The following is a 20,742-nucleotide window of genomic DNA, read 5'->3' on the forward strand; positions in this document are numbered from 1 at the left end:
TTTAATAATTTCAGTAGCAGTTTGCATGCGAGAATTGAAAATGGAGGATAGCTTGTTTTCTGAGTTTTAGGAAAATTGATTTAGGGAAAGGAAATGACAACATTTAAAATTGATTTAGGAAGATATGATTAAGGATTAAATTGATAAGATTTATAAATATGAAAGGTTTAATTTATTAAATTATTTAGAATTAGAATTAAATTGATAAAATGTGATAGAATTGAGAACCAAATGGGATTATACCAATTTGAAAAGGTCACATATCATTTGATTTGACGGAGTATGAATAAAATAGAAACGATAAAAAATGTTAGTAGTTAAATAGAAAATTTTTATAATTAAATGACTAAGATAAAAATACACTAATAATTGAGGGACAATTATATAATTTCCTTAAAGTTGAATTCAAACCAAACCTAATAATTATTGGCATCCATTTGTCCGTATAATATTTTTCTTTGAAAAAATCTATCAGAAATATAAAAATGAAAAAGTTACTTCAGATATTTTATGAGGGCTATGTGTGTATATATATATATCTCTTTATTTCTTGCAATTTATTATTACAGCTCGGTAATAAAAGGGCAAGCGGATTAAATTTAAAAGAATTAAAAAGGGGAAAAAAAAAAGAGAGCATCTTAAAGCATGTTAAAAAGACAGAAAAACCTGTCACTTTCGCGGGAAAAAAGTGAAAAAAGAAAAAGAAAAAAAAGGAATCGCATTTTTAGGTTGGCAATTGAAGAACAACTCTCCTCCATTTCTATCCCTTTGCGAGAAGCCACCCTTTCCTTCTCCCTTTTGTTCTCTGATTAATTACAATTGTCCCAGCATAGATTTAACATCACAAATAATAGATAAATTTCCAATTCATTAGCTCACATCGTTAGAATTCGAGAGAAACAGAAAGGATTTTAGCTTTTTGTTATATATGATTAATGGCTGCGAGTGCGAATCCGACGGGGAATCATCAGGAAGGTTCGTCGAACCAGAACGTAACGCCTTCTCCTCCTCCAACTGCCAATGGTGTTGCCGTCAATTCGAACAATAGTGGGGGCAATACATCGACCGCCGCCGCCGCCGCCGTCTCGGCTGACACGCAGTCCGCGTTGAGGCACAACCCTGGCATCTCCCTCGACTGGACTCCTGAAGAACAAACGATGCTCGAAGATTTGCTCGTCAAGTAAGCTTAAGTTCCCTCTCCGTCTCTAACACTTCATTTTGTACCTCTTTAATCGTTTTGTTTCTTTCGTTTGCTTTTACTTGTATGGAACTTGTTACTCACTCTTTAATTTAATAAGCTTAAAAAAATCAGTGGGAACTGGAAATATCATTTACACATTTATTATTGATTTTCAAATTTTATACATGATTCAAAGATGTACTTGTCTTTTTTGATGTGCGAATTTTTCAGTTTTAGCGACTATGTTTGTTGCTCAATTATGATTTTGTAGGTTTGAGGGAATTGAAGAGAAACTTTTGTTCTTCCTTTATTCCTTTGATCCCCTTGATGAACTTGCATTGTTTCGTACTTTAAAACCAAGGAGTTCTTTGCACAAAAGACATTTGGCTAACTATGATTGGACATGTCTTCGTTTTGGTAAAACATGCTTCCATGTTACCTTGTTTTTCTTCCTTGGCCAAACTTTATGCTAGATACAGTATCATGGATTCTCCGTTTAAGTGATGTGGTTTGAGACAGACCAATAAAATATTGTTCCATAATATTCTGCAGTCTTGGGTTGAAAGATGGTTGGTGAGTACAATAGTGTTGCTTGAGTTGCTATGAATTAGAATACTATCGTTTGCCAGTTTCAGTTCATTACGAGGAGCTTGCTCTCTAACACTATCCAATAATTCGTGGCATTGTGACCACATAAATTTGTGGAGTGGCTTCTTTTTCACCATCTTGATGTTTAGTTCAATAAAAGCTATTTCACTTGTTACTTGCATTTATGTTGTTGTGATATTGTAGAACGAGTAATATTTCCAAGGTATAACTATTAGCGTGCTGGCTCCAGTTAAAGTGGCCTGTTTCTTATTTAGTCTATAGTTGATCTGGTGGTCGTCCGTCTAAACTCCTCATATAGCTGTCCCGTCAGAAATCTAAAGTATGCTTAATTGTGATGCTGGCTTATATAATAGCTTCTGTTATATATGTTACTCTTTTTGTTAATTTACTTTGCCAAAAATTACTAATGTGTTTTCTCTAGGTTGAGTTTTGGGCATATTTGCTTTTTTTCCTGTTTATTTTTTGGGTCTCCTATTGTTTTCCTTGTATATTTCTTCACTTGATTTTGATTACTGAAGGCTTGATCAATATCTCTGTTTGCAGGTATACCTCTGATTCAACCATAGTTCGCTATGCTAAGATCGCAATGCAGTTGAAGGACAAAACAGTTCGGGAGGTGGCACTGCGTTGTAGATGGATGACTGTAAGTTGGTAACAACTTGATTAATTTAAATCAAATGTTTCATTTAATGTGAATGTCAAGAGTTTCTCTTTAGAGCTTTTGTGTAAAGGGATGTATTTGTCCTGATTTTATTGGAGGAAGAACCCAAAATCTGGTATGTTTGACATGTAGTCCTTACCACAGGGTAGAGACAGGACTACTAATAATGAGGTGGTACTTACTATAAGCTTATTGATGCCTAATTTATATTTCTAAAATGCATTAAATTGCAATGACATTAAACTCAATTCCAGCTTTAATCTTTGTCCTAGACTTTTTTAAGAAATGAATTTTAGATTATGTTTCATATCATATTAAAAATTCTACTTATCTAGAGCTATAAGATTCTAATTAAAGTTCAGTGTATTATAGCAGAAAGAAAGATGTCTAACATTCTTCAATGGCATGATAATAATCGTGGATCATTATTCATGGATAAAACAATTAGCTACTGATTGTGTTTATGATTGACTTTTCTTGATTCCTTGTTTAGTTAATTATCTGCCTTCAGAAAACTACTGTATGAGATAGGTTTTCAACTAATTCTTATGTTTTTCTCCTGCTATTTCTTGATGGATGCCTTATCTTTTTCTAATTCGTTTGTCATCTGGAAAAGTTCTATAGCTCATTGGAAAAAAGGTCTATAGCTAGTTTGGCTGCTAGCATTCCTCTTTAAAAAGATTGTTCTATTCTGTAATTTTGTATAGCATAATGTCTGTAGAATGTTTCATAATCATTTTGTTTGTATTTGTAGTAAATATGCATATATATATATATGCATTGTATTTGTGTGCCAAAAAATCACCTCGTTGAATATGCTTGCAGAAAAAGGAAAATGGCAAACGAAGGAAGGAGGATCATTCAGCAAGGAAAAATAAAGACCGAAGGGTATTTTTTTTTTTTTCAGAATCTTCATGCTAGTACAATTGATATGTTCAATGTACTTATAAACTGCTTTATATTTCACAATTGTTCCTTAAAGTATGTCTTCGGAAGAAAGTTCTTTCCCTGCGATCGTTTCTTGAATGAAATTACCTAGCCCGTTTGGTAACTTTTGTAGTTTCTTATTCTCTCTATGAATTCTAAATCTGTTTCCTATGGTCACTGAGTTTGTAGTTTCTAAATCTGTTTCTCTATGAATTCTAAAGCCCGTTTAGGCTTTCTTGACATGACAGTTGCTTCAAATATATATATCACTCACTACTCCTGTGATTGTTATACACTCATCATCCTTCATTACACATGCATATTGAAGTTCTTGAAATAAAGGTGTGCCTGAAATGATTCAAGCAGGAGGCAACCAGATAACAAATCAAGGTTACATAAGTGGCTGGTATATGTAACACAATTATGTAATTTCCACTGTGCCTTAGGTGCATGTTTAATTGACTATCTGATAAATAAAGCTTGAAGTCTTGGGCATAGCTAGATATGGTTGAAAGTTGAAACTTGTGCAGAGAAGGTCTACTCCATAGCGTGTTCAACCCAGATAGATCTTTTGCATGATATTCCACACTAATTCTTTCTTTTGTTTTTTTTTCAAAGAAATTTCTTTATGGTATTAGGTGTTTTTGTCAATGCTCTAGCTTATCATTGTTAAGCTCAGTTGGTGATGGGAGTGGAACTGCTATTCCTTCCCATTAAAAGTTTCCTTAGCCCTAAGTGTGTAATTGAGCCGAGCTGAACCCAAATAGTGGCAAGCTCAAGCTCGACTTGAAATTCGGGGCTTGATACTCAGCTCGGGGTCAATTGAGCATCAATTTCTAAGCTCGAGCTTGGCTTGTGACATAATTGAGCTACTCAAGCTCGAGCTTGATTAAGTTCATTCATAGTTGGATTAGCATTGTGAGCTGTTCAAATAGACTATTATAGTGCTTGAATTTGGTTCGACCGATAGCTCAAGCTGCTTGAGCTTGAGTTTGGTTCAATAATCACCAAATTGAATTTGAGTTTTTTTTAGTTAAATTTGAATAGCTTGTGAACACCCGTGTCTCATTTACACCTCTAGTCAGTCCTCTTGTTTATGCATTCATCTATTTGCATCTCATTTCTTTTCTTAGTAGGCTACTGTTGTTTTTGTAACCTCAAGTTTGATAGCGACATTGTTTCACAGGAGAAGGGTATGGATACTTCGGCGAAGTCTACACCTCATTTAACAACTAGACCTAATGGTCCTTCATATGCTCTACCAATGATCCCTATGGACAATGATGATGGCATCCCATATGAAGGTTTGGTTAAAACATATATTAGAGAGGACTTTACTGTTTTCCAATATAAAAATTACAGCTGGGCAGAAACTTTGAGCTGAAAATTTTATGCTCAATCAGCGGAAATAAAATAGCCATGTTTTTATTTTAAAAATTATTCATTAGCATGCACCGTAATTCTTTGGAGCTGACAAGAGTCATGGGCACGTAGAGCATAAACCTTACATTGAGTTTAAAATTTACCAACAGAAAAGTGTATAATCAATTTGCTTTCTTTACACTTTTTTAAAAAAAAAAAATTAAGAATTTGAATTGTCTTTTCAGCCATTGGTGGTGTGACGGGAGAACTGTTTGAGCAAAACGCTCAAATGTTTAATCAGATTTCTGCAAATTTCGCAGCTTTCCAGGTGATGCATATAGTTTCAATAGAATTTTCTCCATAATTATGTGCTACAGAGACCTGCTCTTCTTCTGAGCAAATATGTTCTAATTTTGCATTCATTAGTGCTGCTGTTGCTTCATTTCATTTTATGTGGTTGAGATCTCCCTCTCTCTCTTTTGGTTTTTATCTTGTCAAATAAATCATATTTCGTTGGAGTTGAAATCTTTATATTATATTCCTCTAAAACTTAATATTTTTTTAATCCCTTGCTTATATGTGGTCATTGTTGATTTTGATTGAAAGTGGCAGCAGGGTAAAATAATGGAATGAAAGGGGGGGAAATCAACTTCATGTACTTAATCCCCTAATAGCTAATGGCTACTTTATTGATTGATATTATTTCCATTTATTTTCCATCCAGGTACATGATAATATAAATCTCTTATGCAAAGCCCGGGACAATATCCTCACGATCATGAATGAGTATGTACCTCAATGATTTGATTTTTCTGTTTTGTCCAAATTAGAGATTTCTTTAATATATGTTTTATGCTAATAGGACTTCATCATAATTGCTTTTTTATTGCACGAGTGCAAGTCTAGAATCATTCATTTCCATGTGATGTGAAATGGTATTTTTATGGCAGTCATGGACTCTTTTTCTTGTCAACAGTACATTCTATTAATTTATTTAGTTTCCTTCATAGGAAATGATGAACAGAAAAAGCAGTCTAGGCTGGCAAGCACTGTTTTAATGGTATTATAGGGGAGGGCATTTCACATGTTCTAATAGCAAACTAAAACTAATTTCTTAGTAATGAAAATGAGAAAATGATCCTAGTACTTGTCAATCTGAGGCAATAGCCGTAAAATTTTCTGTTGAGAGTATGGTTGGTTGTTTTGGCTTCTCAGCTTCTTTTTGGTAGCTGTTTTACTTTCCTGTGCATGCTACTACACATTTATAAAAGTTTTACCTATCATTAAAGGACTAGCTACTTTTCACCATGTGAGATGTTAAAAGTTATATATCACCTGATGCTGATGCAAGATAGATGGCTTGTCGGACTAATTATCAAGCGACACTTAAGTTTGTTATGTTTTTGCTGAGCAAAGTTAACAGCCACTGATGTACAAAGATAATTCATATTTATCATTATGTGAAAATTCTGAAACCAAAATTGAGCAGCAAGTCAAATTTTTAGCTTTCCTACCTTGATGTCTAAATGCCTATGCCATTGTCATTAAGATATTGGGTTTATTCTCTACCCAAAGTCAAGAACTTGGAACAACTTGCGGGATTCAAACTCAAATTGCATGATAGCTAGACCCATCCAAGGGCTGGGCTACACGTCTGACCAATAGGTTTGGCCGTCCTAAGTTGGGCTAGGATAAGGTGTTTTTATTTAAAACTTTAATGATAATATGGATATTTTTATTTAAATTTAATTATAAATATGAATCTTAATATAAAATATAGCAAAATGAGTTATTCGGGTTTGTCTGGGTGCAGCCTGAATGAGCTTGGGTAAGAGATTTGAAAATTTTCCAGGGTCCAAGCCCTGGCCGCCCATGAGCACCTCTACCAGAAGCCGTTTGGGTGATCAGTTTTTTCTCCCAACAGCTGAATTAGAGTGGAAAATGGCATAAGCAAAACTCCTTGGAGCATGTAAATAGGCTCTGTTCTGTTCTGCCATCTGGTAGAGAACAATTTTGAAATGACATTTTGTTGAGGGGAGGTCAGTCTCGGACCCTCAAACAGTGGATATATTGTGTCCGAGCAATACCTCAACTATTTGAGGGTCCAAGACTGACCTCCCCTCAACACATTTGTCCTCCATATTGATGCGTACACCTATCCTTGTTGCAAGCTATTTTGTTAAATAAATTGGCACTAGTTTCATTTGACATTTGGTTTGTACAGAATTCATTAAGCTAAGGTTGTAAGTCGTAAGGGTCGAGGAAGTGAAAAGGTTAAGACATTTCCTGCTATGTGTATATATATTGTTATAGAATTCATATGGCATCCTCTTCATAGTTTAGGCATTGACTGAATTATATAAATTATGCAAACGCATGGGGGCTGACCCCCAGCTAAGCCTGATCCTTTATTTCTATTTTGATTTACCCCCGACTGGCTCTGGAGCTGCATAGATGATTAGTTTTTGGAACAAGGATGATGAGCCTTGTAAGGACCATGGATCTTCATCTCTTCCTCTCTCAATCTCCCTATATTTAGTGGAAAGTCGGACAGAGATGATCCTTTTGTGTAGCTTACTGTTTTGATAGAGGGGAATGATGAGAAAGTTCCATCCCTCATGAATGCATTATTTATTGTCTTATATATATTATCTGCAGTAATTCAACGATTGTTTTCATTTTTTACCAGTTTGAATGATCTGCCAGAGGTAATGAAACAAATGCCTCCGCTTCCTGTTAAGGTGAATGAAGAACTAGCCAACAACATCCTCGGTCATTCATCGCATCAGATGAAATCATGATTCGGGGCTCTTACTGATTTCTGACCATTTGTCTCAGGGCACGGAATACTCAAGTAAAATCCGAAAGACAAGGTAAAAAAGAAAGAAAAAAGAAAAGAATAATCTGGCCCCCTTATCATTTTATCAAAATTAAAATGGTTTTCCATGTGTGTTATTTCTGATAAATTAGAATGCAAAAGTTCCATTTTTCACCCCATGATTTATAACTTTGCTTAACTTTTATTAATTTTAGGAACTATTATTAGTCAGCGTAGCTTGTGGATATATATGTAGGTGTGTAGAACGAAATCCCTTTCTGTACTATCATCATTGCTTATATTAGTCACTCACCCGGGCTCAGAGTTGAGTGCCGGACACCTGTTATGTGTCGACGCAGGTAAACTCATTCTTTATTAAGAATTTTTTTTCATACATTTAAAAGATTTGTGTTTCGCATGCATATCCGAACATACATCGAATGTACCAAATACACAATACATTAAACCTTGTGTAGCTGGAAAGTTTGGAATGGTTGATATCACAGAATTGTTTAGAGGAATTACCAAAATGTAACATTCCTTCCCTAGATTAGTAGGTCCAAGGATGTTGGATAAGTATTCTGTAACTACAAACGAGTTCAGCTTGAATTGTTGACATGAAACAATATACTCGAATGTTGCAAAGTTTATATAATATCAACTTTTCACGTTTCAAAAAGTTTATATAAGTAGCCTCAAGTTACGATGTAATAAAAATTTGAATACAAGACTGACATGAATTGCTAGGTTTACATGTTTCCTTAATATGACGTTAATTTTTATTAATTTAATGCATGGTTGATAAAATAATTAGACAGCTACATATGTGCTGACCCAATGTGAAATATGGTTGACTGGATGGAGGGTGATTTAATTATTGTAAATTCCTTATGTAATAGTTTCTCTCTTTTTTCGGTTTTCAGTCTATTTTAAAATTTATTTCCATTTTTGGTCTTATTCACATGTTTCCTTGTGATATAAACAAATACATGCCTGTGAAGTTCAATATTTCTTATCGAAATCGAGTTTTTTGTTCGGACACTATTAAACTCGATTAATCAAGCTCAATTTCTATGATTCGGCATAAGTTCAAAGTGAGGTTATTTTTACTATTAATTAAAAATAAAAGATTTTAACAGAAAGCAAACAATAATTAGGCCTAAGCCTACATGTTAATTAAATGCTAAGAAATTCGAACTCAGATGAATGAGCTCAAGCAGTTCGAGCTCAACTCAATAACGATTAAATTGAATTCATTTTTCATATTAAGCTAAACTTGAATAACTTGAGAGCATGACTATCTCAATTATACCCCTATTCAAAAGTAATAATTAAAAAAAAATCAGTTATTTTGCGAATTGAAGGTAGCTATCAACATGGCAGGATTACAAGTTGTTAAGTAAAACAGGAATACATATTTAAGTAGGCTTCATCACTAAACATTTCTAAGAACGTATAGCAATTCAAGTATCGGAGAATGAAATCCCTTAAGCACAGTGCTAAAAACTTAGATGATCAGCTGAATCATTCGGAAGACTGCGAATCGAACCATAGAATACAAAACAAGGTGAAATTTTATGAAGCTAGTTGTTAAAAGTAATAGATTTTACCCAACGTATAGAAGTTGAATCCCACAGCAGTTCAAGTCCCTTTCCCTTGCTGAATTTGTTGAAGAAGAGCTGCTGCCAATTGTAATGTTGCTTGCAAGCGTTTCTGCGGATCGCCATCGCCTTCTTCTGGTAGGCCGGTACCTTGCAGTTGCTGACTTCTTTGAGGTGCTTGAGAGACTGCTGCAGCTAAATTTGATGTCTGCTGCTGTTGTAACTGTTGCAGTTGAGAATACTGAGATGTTGAAAGCTCCGGAACAGGCTGGTTATTCTGTAAACCGTATCCCTGTGATTGTCTCAACATGTCGGAGTGGTCCATTGTGTTTGCATGTCGAAAACTCTCCCCGATTGATGCATTTGGAGCATTCCCAACCTGTCCTTGTTGCCCGATAAGAGATGATGCTAGTTGTGCTAATTGTTCCGGTTGAAGGGCATTACTCGGCATAGATAAAGGGACTGAAGATTTGAATTCGAGCATAGATGGCTTGCTATTTCCAGGAAAAGGAATCCCAGAACTTCCAGCGGTACTAGTATATGTTTCTTGCACTGCTCTTGGCATAAATGATTGATTCCCTTGAATTGCCGGATCAAAGCTGGGAACTTGAGAGGGAGCATTTCTGGTGACAGAAACTGGATGCTGCTGATCTTGAGAAGACCAGCCTGCTCCAAACATAGCGTTTTGCTCGGGTGCATAATCACGCCTCTGTTCACTATACATGTCCGATATATTTCCAACCGAATGAGCAGATGCGGAAAGTGAAACAGGTGGAGTTGATGTGGCCCCATTCCCTGGATAGGAGATGTCTTTAATTCCTTGCCTACTTAATTCAGGATATGTCATAGAAGGAAATGACCCTGAAGCTGTTGATGGCTTTGCATAAGATGCATCACCATGAAAAGGTAACGAGTTTGCATCACTTCTTTCATTCAGATGTGCAGAACCGAGAGTGGAACCAGAATGCTCTAATCTCAAAACAACACCTGAAATGCTCAGTTTCCCAGGTACTTTCAGTACTTTCTCGGAAAAATCAGATGGAGGTACAAGAAACAAAGTGGTCATATCATCTAATTTAGCAATAGCCGCTCGCTGCTTCTCTCCCAAGTAATTCATGAATTCGTTATAGAATCCCATGTCGGCATCACTTTCAGGAACAAAAAAAACAACCCAAGCACTAGATGCTTGATAATAATGCTTTGCGAGCATGTCTAAACCTGTCCTTGCTGTGCAATCTAAGAATTCAGGCCTGCAGCATCAAGGTCGGGTAATCAGTAATTCGAGGAAGTCCAAAGGACTGGCAGGAAACGGAAATGGACGCTATCAGAAATACCATGTGATGCCCCATGAAGTCGGAAAGATTCATTATTTTTCATTAGAAAAAAAAATTCAACTTGATTTTTGGAAGAAATCTAAAAAATATTAAACAATAAATATGTGCATAAATAGTTGCAGAAATCCTCCTCCATGTTGTATCAAATTGGACAATAAATAATTAAACCTTTAATCCATCGACTACAAAATGACATTATCTGTCAATTTGTGGCTTGAAACAATGAATTGAATAACGGAAATAACACAGAACAACTCTATTTCACAGGACCTACTTTAAAGCTAATGGAGGAATTAATAAGAACAAATGTTAACTATGAGAAAGGATTTTGTACTACTTACAGCATCATGTCGAGGACTTTTCCAACAGGAAAGCAGCGAGCACGACAAACGGGTGTTCCACCCTTGGCTATTGTCCCCTCCCATTTCCACTCTTTCAAAGATGGCTGATCCATCTCCTGAGTAAATCTTTTCCTCTCAACTACGTTTGATTGTAGAGAACCAGAACCTACCGGAAAACCATCGTAAGATGGTTTCCAGTGATCATTCCTTTCTCCACGAGTTGGAGTGAAACTTGTTGGACAATCCGGGATCTGTTTACACCCCAAAGCTGCAGGCTCAAAGTTCTTATCAAAGGCTTCAGGTTGAGGAACATCAGAGAGCATCCTTGGAAAAGCACGTTTTTCTTGTTCAAGATCAGATAAAGAGTACTCTGGTAGCTCTTTCTCAGGTGGAAAGGAACCAGTTCTCAATTTCTTGGTTCCATGGACGTGATAATGGTCTTCAGGCATATCCCAAGGCTCTTCATAGAATGCACTTTTCTGAGGTAATTTTGGAGGATAATCATGGTACCTCATTGGACTTTTACTATGTTCATACATATCTTGTGGTACTCGAGGATCAGGCTCCCCTTCCCCAAACCTCCAGGGTTCATATGTGCTTCCACCACTCCATGAACTACCTTTCCTCTTGAAACTATAGACATCAACATCACCAGAATCGTAATTTGACATATAAGGAGATCTGATACTTGCATCTTCTGTTTCTGCAAAACTCCTGTCATGCAGAAAGTTCTCAGAAGACCCCAAGCGACCATTTGACCTGAAACGCGGAGAGTTGGGGGCATTTACTGAGACCCTTCCACTGTTGGATGATCCACCCTCACTCTTTGCAAAACAAATGTGCACACGAGGATTCCCAAATAACTTCCCCTGAAGAGTTTCTTTTGCCCTGCAAGCTGACGATAAACGCCTAAAGCGAACAAATGCATAACTACGTCCTGGAAACACAGTAATCTTCTCTATCTCACCAAAGGGGGAGAAAGCCTTCCTCAAAATCCCTTCATCCACTTTCAATAAAGCTGGAAATCCTATCCATAAGACCTCACTAGGATCTCCACTTCTATCATTCACCTTTGATTTGTCAAGGGAAAAATGTTCAGGACTAGCACGACGTGCTCTATTGTCCCTTGGTGAGAAAGGTGACCCTCTTACTTTAGAACGTTGCTCATCTCGTCGTGGCAAGTAGTCCTCATCACGTGATGGTGTTGATGACTTATCCTGTAATTAAGAATATCACCAGGTAAGGGGAAAACCAACCCTTACTAAAGCAATCTCATATCATTTTAATCCAGATTGATCAAGTCCAAAACAAAAAGGCTACAGAAATCCAGTGGATGGATATGGAGCAAGAAATTAAGTTATGCATCAGCACGTGTAACCATTTCCAGTAGCAAACACATTCTACAGATGTATTGAACTATGGTATTGCAAGCTTCTGAAGCTAATGAAAAATAGCCAGCCACTGCACTAGTTCTACTCAAGATCCTCCTGCCACAATAGTTAAGCTGGAAGTAAAAACACCTAATAGGCATCGTATTGGAGATTTTTGACTAAATTTATTGTAAGACAGACCTTTTTGGACGTGTGAAATGCTCTATAGGATAAGCCCTAAGGATTTGTAAACTTCATAGTAATTTTCTTTTAACATTCTCATGAATTAATAGTTTTGACTTTTGAAATTTATACTTTTTTTACAATCACTATGCTCCCTTTTCAAAGGATCAACTACTTATGACCTCTAAAAAACAATAATAACCAAGCCTCTAATAGACTACTACAAAATTTGATGGGTGGCGATTTATGTTCATTATGAGCACTTGCTCTATTCAATCACATGCATACTCCAAATGTCCTAACAAATAGTACAAAAGCAACTAAACTTCCATCAAGCAAGCCCCAGTAAAGAAATATGATGCCCCTAGTGCTCAAAGTATGGGTCAGAAACATTGGTAAGCTAACAACACTTTCCTTTACACAAAAAGGACATCTCCCTGCCCTAACAACAAAATATTTGCACACCCACACACATCTCATCATAAGTGAAAACTATGCCATGGATTCACAGCACAGTAACAAACATCATTGCATCGTAACTGTGAGTCTGCCACAAGCACATGTATGCCTTAAAGTTTGCTGAAAAGACAGACAAAGAACATATAAACCATGCTGTGAAACTGAGAGATGCATCATCATAAGTAGAAAACATAAATCTTGTGAAAATACACGTCTTTTCATCACTTCGATCACTGAGGTTTGTAGAACAGTGAGTCAACAATAGTTCCACAGTCCTGTACACCTTGCCCAAAGAACTCTTACCACAAGATATTTCATATTGGAGTTTTGAGTTCTGAGAATATTAAATATGGAAAGCAATGGCAGCCTGCTCATTGTATAAATCTTGACTGATATGCACATTGATTTTGTTTATACTTGGAATAATTCAATTATAATCTTGAAGACATAACAGCTACATTCAGTACTACCTAGAACTTCTGATTTCTTTTCTTTTCTTTTAATTGTCCTTTTTGGCAGGAATCGAATCTTGAAAAACTAGACAGGCGTATAAGATAATAACTATGATATTAATGATCAATTCAACACAAAAAAGTTACTTTTCTCTTAGTAATTTACAATTTGAACTTAACCTAAGGGGTTGTTTTAGATTCCATATAGGTAATAAGTAGAATGAAATATATAGTAAAAGTAATGACTAATTATCATTGAATTCCAAGGTTTACAAACAGCCCTCCCCCCTCATAATGCTAATGTTCACAAGATTAGCAATGTGTCCTGAGGCAAATGAATGGCATGAGGAAGACGGAGTACTCGTTTGTATCTTATGTTGCATGATGCATTGAGTGGATAGTGATTCTGGATTTATGCTGTCCCTGCTAAAATGGAAACATTTCAGAGAAAATACAGATATGGAACCTGGAAGCAAGCTTGACTGTTAGTTGGCACAGACTTTGGAGACTTTGTAGATCAGGTAATGGCCCTGAATTTATGGCTCTTGTTGGCACTGGTTATGCCATCTGTTCTTACTACTATCTATTATCATAAATCAATGCCACTGATTTTCCTTCTACACCTTCCACTTTCCCATGCAGTGCATGATTAAGTTTTTGAAATTTCAACATAGAATGGTGCTTCTATCCAAAATCTAGTAATCATCAATTCCAGTCGCTTTTATCCATTTCTCTTGGTTCCATCTTTCCTATCAGACTTTATCTTTAAGACATTTAATTATTTCATTATTCTTGATGTGTCCATCAACAAGGGCACATATTAGGACTCAAGTAAGATTTATTGCTAGCAAAGAAAAGGTTAATGCCCCCTGAAACCTGTTAACATTACATTATCATCAGTTATTCACTCTTACTTAAACACAAACCAAGGTATGCTTCAAGATGTCAGCAGACATGTGAGTATTCTAGACCCCATAGCACAAAAAAGGCCTAGAATAATTATTGGAAAGACAAACTACTTCACTAGAAAACCTATTTTATTTTCAAGCGTCTGCAGGTGTGAGCATAACTATGGATATGGAGGTTAAGGAACATATTTTATGCAGGAGAAATAAAAGAGCTGTCTTGTGTCAGTTTTCTATTATTTCTTGTAGAAAGTTTTCAGATTGCTGCACAGGATACAATTCCAGTATCAATAGCATTGATGATGACACTGTTATGTACATTGTTCTAGGTCAATAAACTTTATCCATCATATTCAACAATTTAACTTCCAAAAGCTGTTTTCCCAGCGAGATTAAGTGTGATGAATTGATCTAAATAAGTATTGTAGCATCTATTCACATTACCTGTTTTGCTTGGCAATATGCATGAAAAAATTGCACAGGATGGCATCAGACTGAGCAACATTGAACGCATGACTAGGTTCCAGAATAAGACACCAATTAATTGGTCTGAAATTGATGAAAATTAACTGCTAATCAAGTTTTCCAAGTCGCTAAAAGCAACAACCTGACATTAAATGGATTGTAACCGTGCAATTTATGCTGAGTGCTTGGAAAGAACGGCAGAGCATATAGCAAAGCAAGGAAGACAGATGACAAAAGAATGCATCCCTTGTAAGAAGAACCCACTTAGGGTTTTATGGTGAAGGAAATGTCTTTTGAAATCTGAGTGGTGCAGTGGAAGTGAACAGCACTGTTCCAAAAACTGCATCTTGGAAGAAAATGCAACCAACACATTGTGATCATGGAAGTGGGCAGAAAGAACTATTACTCTTATTTTGATTTTTTTATGTGATTGTTCTTGACATAATTGAGATTTATGAACCTGATAATGTACAGTTATGGTTATGAATACTCTAAGGCACGAAACTAATTGCCAGACCAGGAAAGTTTTGTAGGATGTTTATGTAATTGGGAAGAGCATGCTAAGCCTTATTAAACATCTTAACACATGAAGCTCACTTCAGTTTTTATCAGTTGCTATTTACAGCAAACTTTGCAGATGAAATGGTGCTGTGGTGGAGGATATTAGTTTCTTAAAGTTGCCGCTATTGAGAGAAGTAAACAAATTGTAAAGAACTTCCTCACGAAGAACTATATAATTTAAGTGAAATAGAATCTTGAGTATGATGTTTTCCCTTTATTCCTGACATGATATTTGTTGTTATGGAATGAATCTCCAAGAATATAAGCATCTGAGGTCATTTGGGTTGCGGAACTCCAATGTTTCCATTATCTCTAACCAGAAACTTTGATGGAAATTGCTAGGAATCCACAACCAATTGTTCAATTAAATGGACTGCAAATACTATTTTCTTTATTTACAGGCTCTTTTGGTTGCTAGTTCTGCTGTTTGCTTGTGCACTCTCAAACTTTCTTAAAAAGAAAAAGGCTATTGAAACACAAAATCACATTTTATTTACAATGACCAATCAAATACTTGTAAAAGAAAAGACCAATCAAATAACAATATTAAACACACCCAAATATAATTGCTCAATAAAAAAAAAATTGTATTCTATTACGAAGCAAGTTGAACTTTTTGTGTTAAGGAAACAGGGCTACTGCTTTTCGGTTCCATAAGCAGCAAAGCAAGCAGCTAAACTAATAACAACCAAACAGAGCCTTAGTTTAAAGCCAAGTTAATATCCTTTTCCCAATTCTATTTTAATCTTCAGCTTCTATTTTTTCTTTCATGTGGTTGAATTATGTTTATTTTAAGGTCGTGAACTTCTTTTAACTTCCCTGGCAATCATCAGCTACTAAACACACAAATTTGGAAGTTCAATCAAACTTAAATTAATTCCAGAAAGACAAAAAAGTAATATTAGTAATGGTTCAAGACTAACCGCCTTGGCAAACTCAATCCTAAGCGGATTCCCCGCTACGGGAAAACCTTGGAGCGCCTTCATGGCGGAAATAGCTTCTTCTTCGTTCATGAAATTAATAAAAGCGTAGCTTCGACCAGGCTGGAATGCCACGCTCTCTAGTTCGCCAAACTGCAAGAAGTGATCTGTGAGGTCCGGCTCTAGTATACTGTGCGATAGATTCCCCACCCAAAGGTGTCTCGAAGGAGGCGCATTACCCCGACTTGAAATCCCCGACGGCGGATGGTCACGCCGCGATCTGTCCCTGCCTCCGCGACCAGACTGAAAACAATTCATTGAAATAATAAAACGATGAGAGATTATCAAAGTGAAAATATGATAAAAGCAGATAAGATTGGAGTTGGCAGATAACTGACCATGGCGGATTCTCAGAAGAATTTAGATTTTTTTTTCTCGGATCGATTTAGGGTTTGAAAATCAATAAAATTGGGACAGAGACGTAGGGAAAGAAAATTCTTTTTTGTTAATTTTATTTTTTGGGGTTTGGGATTTGCTGAAAAATAAAATGTTTTTTAAAAGGGTGGTGACGTGGCAATCCCAAACTCCCACCATAATTTTCCTTTATCTTTTCGTGTTTTCGCTTTTATTTTCAATCAAATGGTAAAAGCCGTAAAGGTAATTCGAAATTTCTATTTTTAATTTTTAATTTAAATTTACAGTTGAAGGGATTTTATATAATAAAAAATCAACAATTTAATTATTAATTTGAAATTCAAAATAACTAAAAGTAGGGAATACAAATTATCGATCAAATTAAAATGAATCAAATTATTTCTATTTAATTAAATTTTAGTTTGTAGGTTTGGATGGGCGGTGGGGGTGTGGTTCGATGTAGTACGTCTAATTTATTTTTTATTTAATGTTACATTATCGTTATATCATCTAATCTCATCACCACCATTGTTTTTACACTAACCTCAGGTAAACGCACCACCCATCCAAATCTACCCTTAGTCTTGTTTTGATTTTCCAAATCGAATAAATTGACTAAATACCTTTAAATTAGTCAAATTACTACATTTCATTCAAATTAGTCAAAAAAAATTATATTTTCGTGATAGTTTTATCCTTCATGTTTGGGGCTTGTGTTTTTTCAATCTATATTCTCTCATCTCATTGAGAATGCAATGTAATATTCTTTGAACTCATGTTAGATTTTGCCATAAAATTCTCATATTTGAATTTCTTTGAGATGTTGATTAGTATTTTCAATAGTGTCAAGGTTTCATAATATATGAAATAATCTCAATATTATGTATTCCTCGAGTAATCTTTTTTTTTGAAAATTTTACCATTATTTTTAATGACTTTAATTCATTTTACCTAAACTATAACAAAATAATAATAACAAAAAATAAATCAAATTTCTTTTGGTATATTATTCAAGTAACATTTCAATTATATCATCCTGATTAACCAAAGACTTTGTCCCCCTTGATGACAATGGGTACAACAAAAAACCTAAGCAAAAGAGTCGATTACCTTTTCCATTACAAAATTGTTAATAAACCGTAATATATACATATTTTTACCCTAAGCATGGCATATTTATGGATGATTTTTCCTTGTTTTTATTAAATTCGATGATCCTAATCTTTTAAATTCATGTTGTATACTCAGGAAAGCTTAGGATAGCAAAAAGAGCGAGAAACGAGCTAAAAACAGACCAAATGGGCCTAAAATAGTGTTTCACACGGTCTAAGCACTTCCACACGGGTGATCCACACGCCCGTGTGTGACACACGGGTATACCACACGCCCGTGTGTCATGGCCGTGTCGACATTAATCCAAGTCAGAATTGCACACGGCCTGAGCACCTTCGCACGGGCATGGCATACGGTCGTGTCCTTATCGAGCCCAAGTCTAGTTCTAATTGGAAAAGGCTAATTTTAGGCTATTTTGGGCTTTCGAAAGTCTATATAAACACCCGAGAAGAGGATTAGGGGGACGCACAGCGTTGGAGGTAGAAAGTACTCAAGAATAGCCATCGGAATCACCTTGGAGCCAGGATCTACATCAATATTGAAGATTTCCATCCAATTTGCTAGAAGTTCTTTGGGTTTCTTTATGTTTTGTTGTTTTCCAAACTTTGAGATGTTTTCCATTATTATTATGAACTAAACTCTCTAAATACCTAAGGGAGATGAACCCTATGACGAATCTTATTACTATTTGAATTATATGATAAAAACTTATTCTTATTCTTAATTGTGAGTTCTAAATTCTTGTTTTAATATTCAGGGGTATTAATTCAGGTTTTGATGTGCTTAATCAGTGGAGCAAAAGTCCTTGTTTAAGAGTAGATCATTCATAATTAAGCGGAGTTGAATGCAATCCTAGGGATAGGACGACATAAATCTGCCGAATTAGAGTCAAATCTAATAAGGGAATCCATAGACCGAGTTAATGCGACAATAGGGGTTTTAATTAGAAAGAGATTTCAATTAATCAACCTAAAGTCAGTTGTTCTTAGTCTCGAGAAAGATATTAACATAAATTAGGAATTTCTACGGATTAAGTTAAGTGAATAAATTATCTAATTCAGAAATAATAAGTGAAGTCTAGGTGGATTTTTCCTTGGATATTGTCTTCTCCATCGGTTTTTCCTAAAGTATTTTCCAAACTTCATCTTTGTCGTAATCTTAGTTAATTAGATAATTAGTTTTAGTTTAAAAACACACTTTAATTCTTAGGCTAGATAATAAAAATATAGTAATTACTAGTACTTTTAGTCCTCGTGGATACGATATTTCCGGTCTCACCAGAACTATACTACTATTCGATAGGTGCACTTGCCTTAGTCGAATTTATAGTTAGTTTCACGACCATCAAGTTTTTGGCGTCGTTGTCGGGGACTAAGATATTAGGAACGCTTAATTTTTATTACTTTAACCATTATTTTTATTTTTATTTAATTTTGTTTTGATTTACTAAATTTTCTTTTATTTACTTCTAGCAGGTTTTAATAGTTTATGACTAGAAGAAACCCATCAGGACCCCTACTTTTTGATAGTGAGATAGAAAACACAGCTTGTAGAAACCAAAGAGAAATAAGACGAAGCCTATGATACATAAAGGAAGGGCAAGAGGACGATATTCAAACCTCAATCGAGTAGATAGCTGATAATCAAGATAATCCATTACCTCATGTGGCTGTTGCGAACCTAGTAAATCAGAACCCTGTTCCTCGTACTATGTATGATTATGCTAAACCTACTTTAACAAGAACTGAATCGAGTATAGTTAGGCCTGTTATTGCTGCAAATAATTTTGAAATGAAACCTAACACAATTCAAATGATACAATAGTTTGTTCAATTTGATGGATTGCAGGATAAGGATCCAAACACTCATTTAGCAAACTTTTTGGAATTTTGCGACACTTTTAAGATTAATGGCATTTCTGACGATGCCATTCGTCTTCGGTTGTTTCCATTCTCATTGAGGAACAAAGCTAAACAGTGGTTGAACTCGTTACCATGAGGGTCAATCACAACTTGGGAACAAATGACCAAAATTTTTTTATTAAAATATTTTTCGCTGGCTAAAATGACTAAATTAAGGAATGATATCTCTTCTTTTGTGCAGATAGATTTAGAAACTCTTTATGATACATGAGAGAGGTACAATGACTTATTGAGAAGGTGCCCTCACCATGGGTTACCTCTATGTTTACAGGTTCAAACTTTTCACAACGGTCTGAGTCCCTCAACTAGACAGATGATTGACGCAACTGTTGGTGGAACTATTAATAATAAGACACCTGAAGAGGCTTATGAGTTTATAGAAGAAATGTCACTCAAAAATTATCAATGGCAAGTTATGAAGATAAAGCCGACGAAAGCGGCTGGCGTTTTTAACGTTGATTCGGTTCCTATGCTCTCTAATCAGGTAGAACTTTTGAATAGAAAAATTGATGGTTTACTTGGTTCTTCACGGGTTCATCCAGTGATGCAGTGCGATGCAAGTGAAGGTGGAACGAGTAATTCAGAATACCTACCCTATGGCCACAACATGGAAAATGAACAAATGAATTATATGGGTAATAATCCTAATCCTCAAAATAATCTCTATAGTAACACTTACAATGCAGATTGGAGGAACCACCCAAATTTCTTCTGGGGAGGCCAAGGGAATCAAAGGCCACCACCCCCTCCAGGCTTCCAACAACAACCTTACCAGTAAGAGAAAAAGCCGAACTTTGAGGAGATGATGACAATTTATTTCAGTAGCAGAAATCCATTTTCAAAACACTGAAACTGCACTTAAAAATCAGCAAGCATCGATCCAAGGGCTCGAGAATCAAATTGGATAGCTGGCTAAGATGATTTCAGAGAGACCACCAGGAAGTCTACCTAGTAACACCGAACCCAATCCAAAAGAGCATGTGAAAGCAGTTACACTAAGGAGTGGGAAAATGTTAGCTGAATCTGAAAAGAAGCCACCACAATAAGCTGACAGAAACGAAGGAGAGGAGGTAAAACTCGAAAACAATGACAATCCAATGCCAAAGGAATATAAACCACCAATCCCATATCCAGCAAAGTTGAAA

General features: G+C 35.7%; 2 protein-coding genes and 1 non-coding gene across 5 annotated transcripts; 1 reads left to right on the forward strand and 2 right to left on the reverse strand.

The window, feature by feature from the left end:
• The first annotated feature begins 610 nt into the window (after positions 1-610).
• Positions 611-8,212, forward strand: LOC107961587 (uncharacterized). 3 transcript variants are annotated; one of them, XM_016897667.2, is made up of 9 exons: positions 673-1,180; positions 2,333-2,432; positions 3,276-3,338; positions 4,564-4,681; positions 4,985-5,067; positions 5,464-5,525; positions 7,429-7,480; positions 7,578-7,612; positions 7,773-8,212. In XM_016897667.2, the coding sequence occupies exons 1-9, from the start codon at positions 936-938 to the stop codon at positions 7,783-7,785; spliced, it is 771 nt and encodes a 256-aa protein (XP_016753156.2). In that variant the 5' UTR covers positions 673-935; the 3' UTR covers positions 7,786-8,212. The 3 variants fall into 3 exon arrangements, 2 of the variants coding, with proteins under 2 accessions (XP_016753155.2, XP_016753156.2); XR_001701326.2 differs by having other exon boundaries at positions 7,429-7,612; XM_016897666.2 differs by having other exon boundaries at positions 611-1,180; positions 7,429-8,212.
• Positions 8,213-8,890: 678 nt separating this feature from the next.
• LOC107961618 (flowering time control protein FPA) lies at positions 8,891-16,704 on the reverse strand. Its single transcript, XM_016897670.2, has 4 exons — positions 16,547-16,704; positions 16,152-16,451; positions 10,834-12,050; positions 8,891-10,408 (listed from the first exon to the last, which is right to left on the reverse strand). The coding sequence occupies exons 1-4, from the start codon at positions 16,547-16,549 to the stop codon at positions 9,199-9,201; spliced, it is 2,730 nt and encodes a 909-aa protein (XP_016753159.1). The 5' UTR covers positions 16,550-16,704; the 3' UTR covers positions 8,891-9,198.
• A 3,041-nt stretch (positions 16,705-19,745) lies between these two features.
• Positions 19,746-19,852, reverse strand: LOC121205597 (small nucleolar RNA R71). The gene has a single exon (XR_005900673.1). It is a non-coding gene; the product is annotated as a small nucleolar RNA R71 (small nucleolar RNA).
• Between the last annotated feature and the right edge of the window lie 890 nt (positions 19,853-20,742).

This window comes from Gossypium hirsutum, chromosome A08 (assembly GCF_007990345.1).
Source record: "Gossypium hirsutum isolate 1008001.06 chromosome A08, Gossypium_hirsutum_v2.1, whole genome shotgun sequence".
NCBI lineage: Eukaryota > Viridiplantae > Streptophyta > Magnoliopsida > Malvales > Malvaceae > Gossypium > Gossypium hirsutum.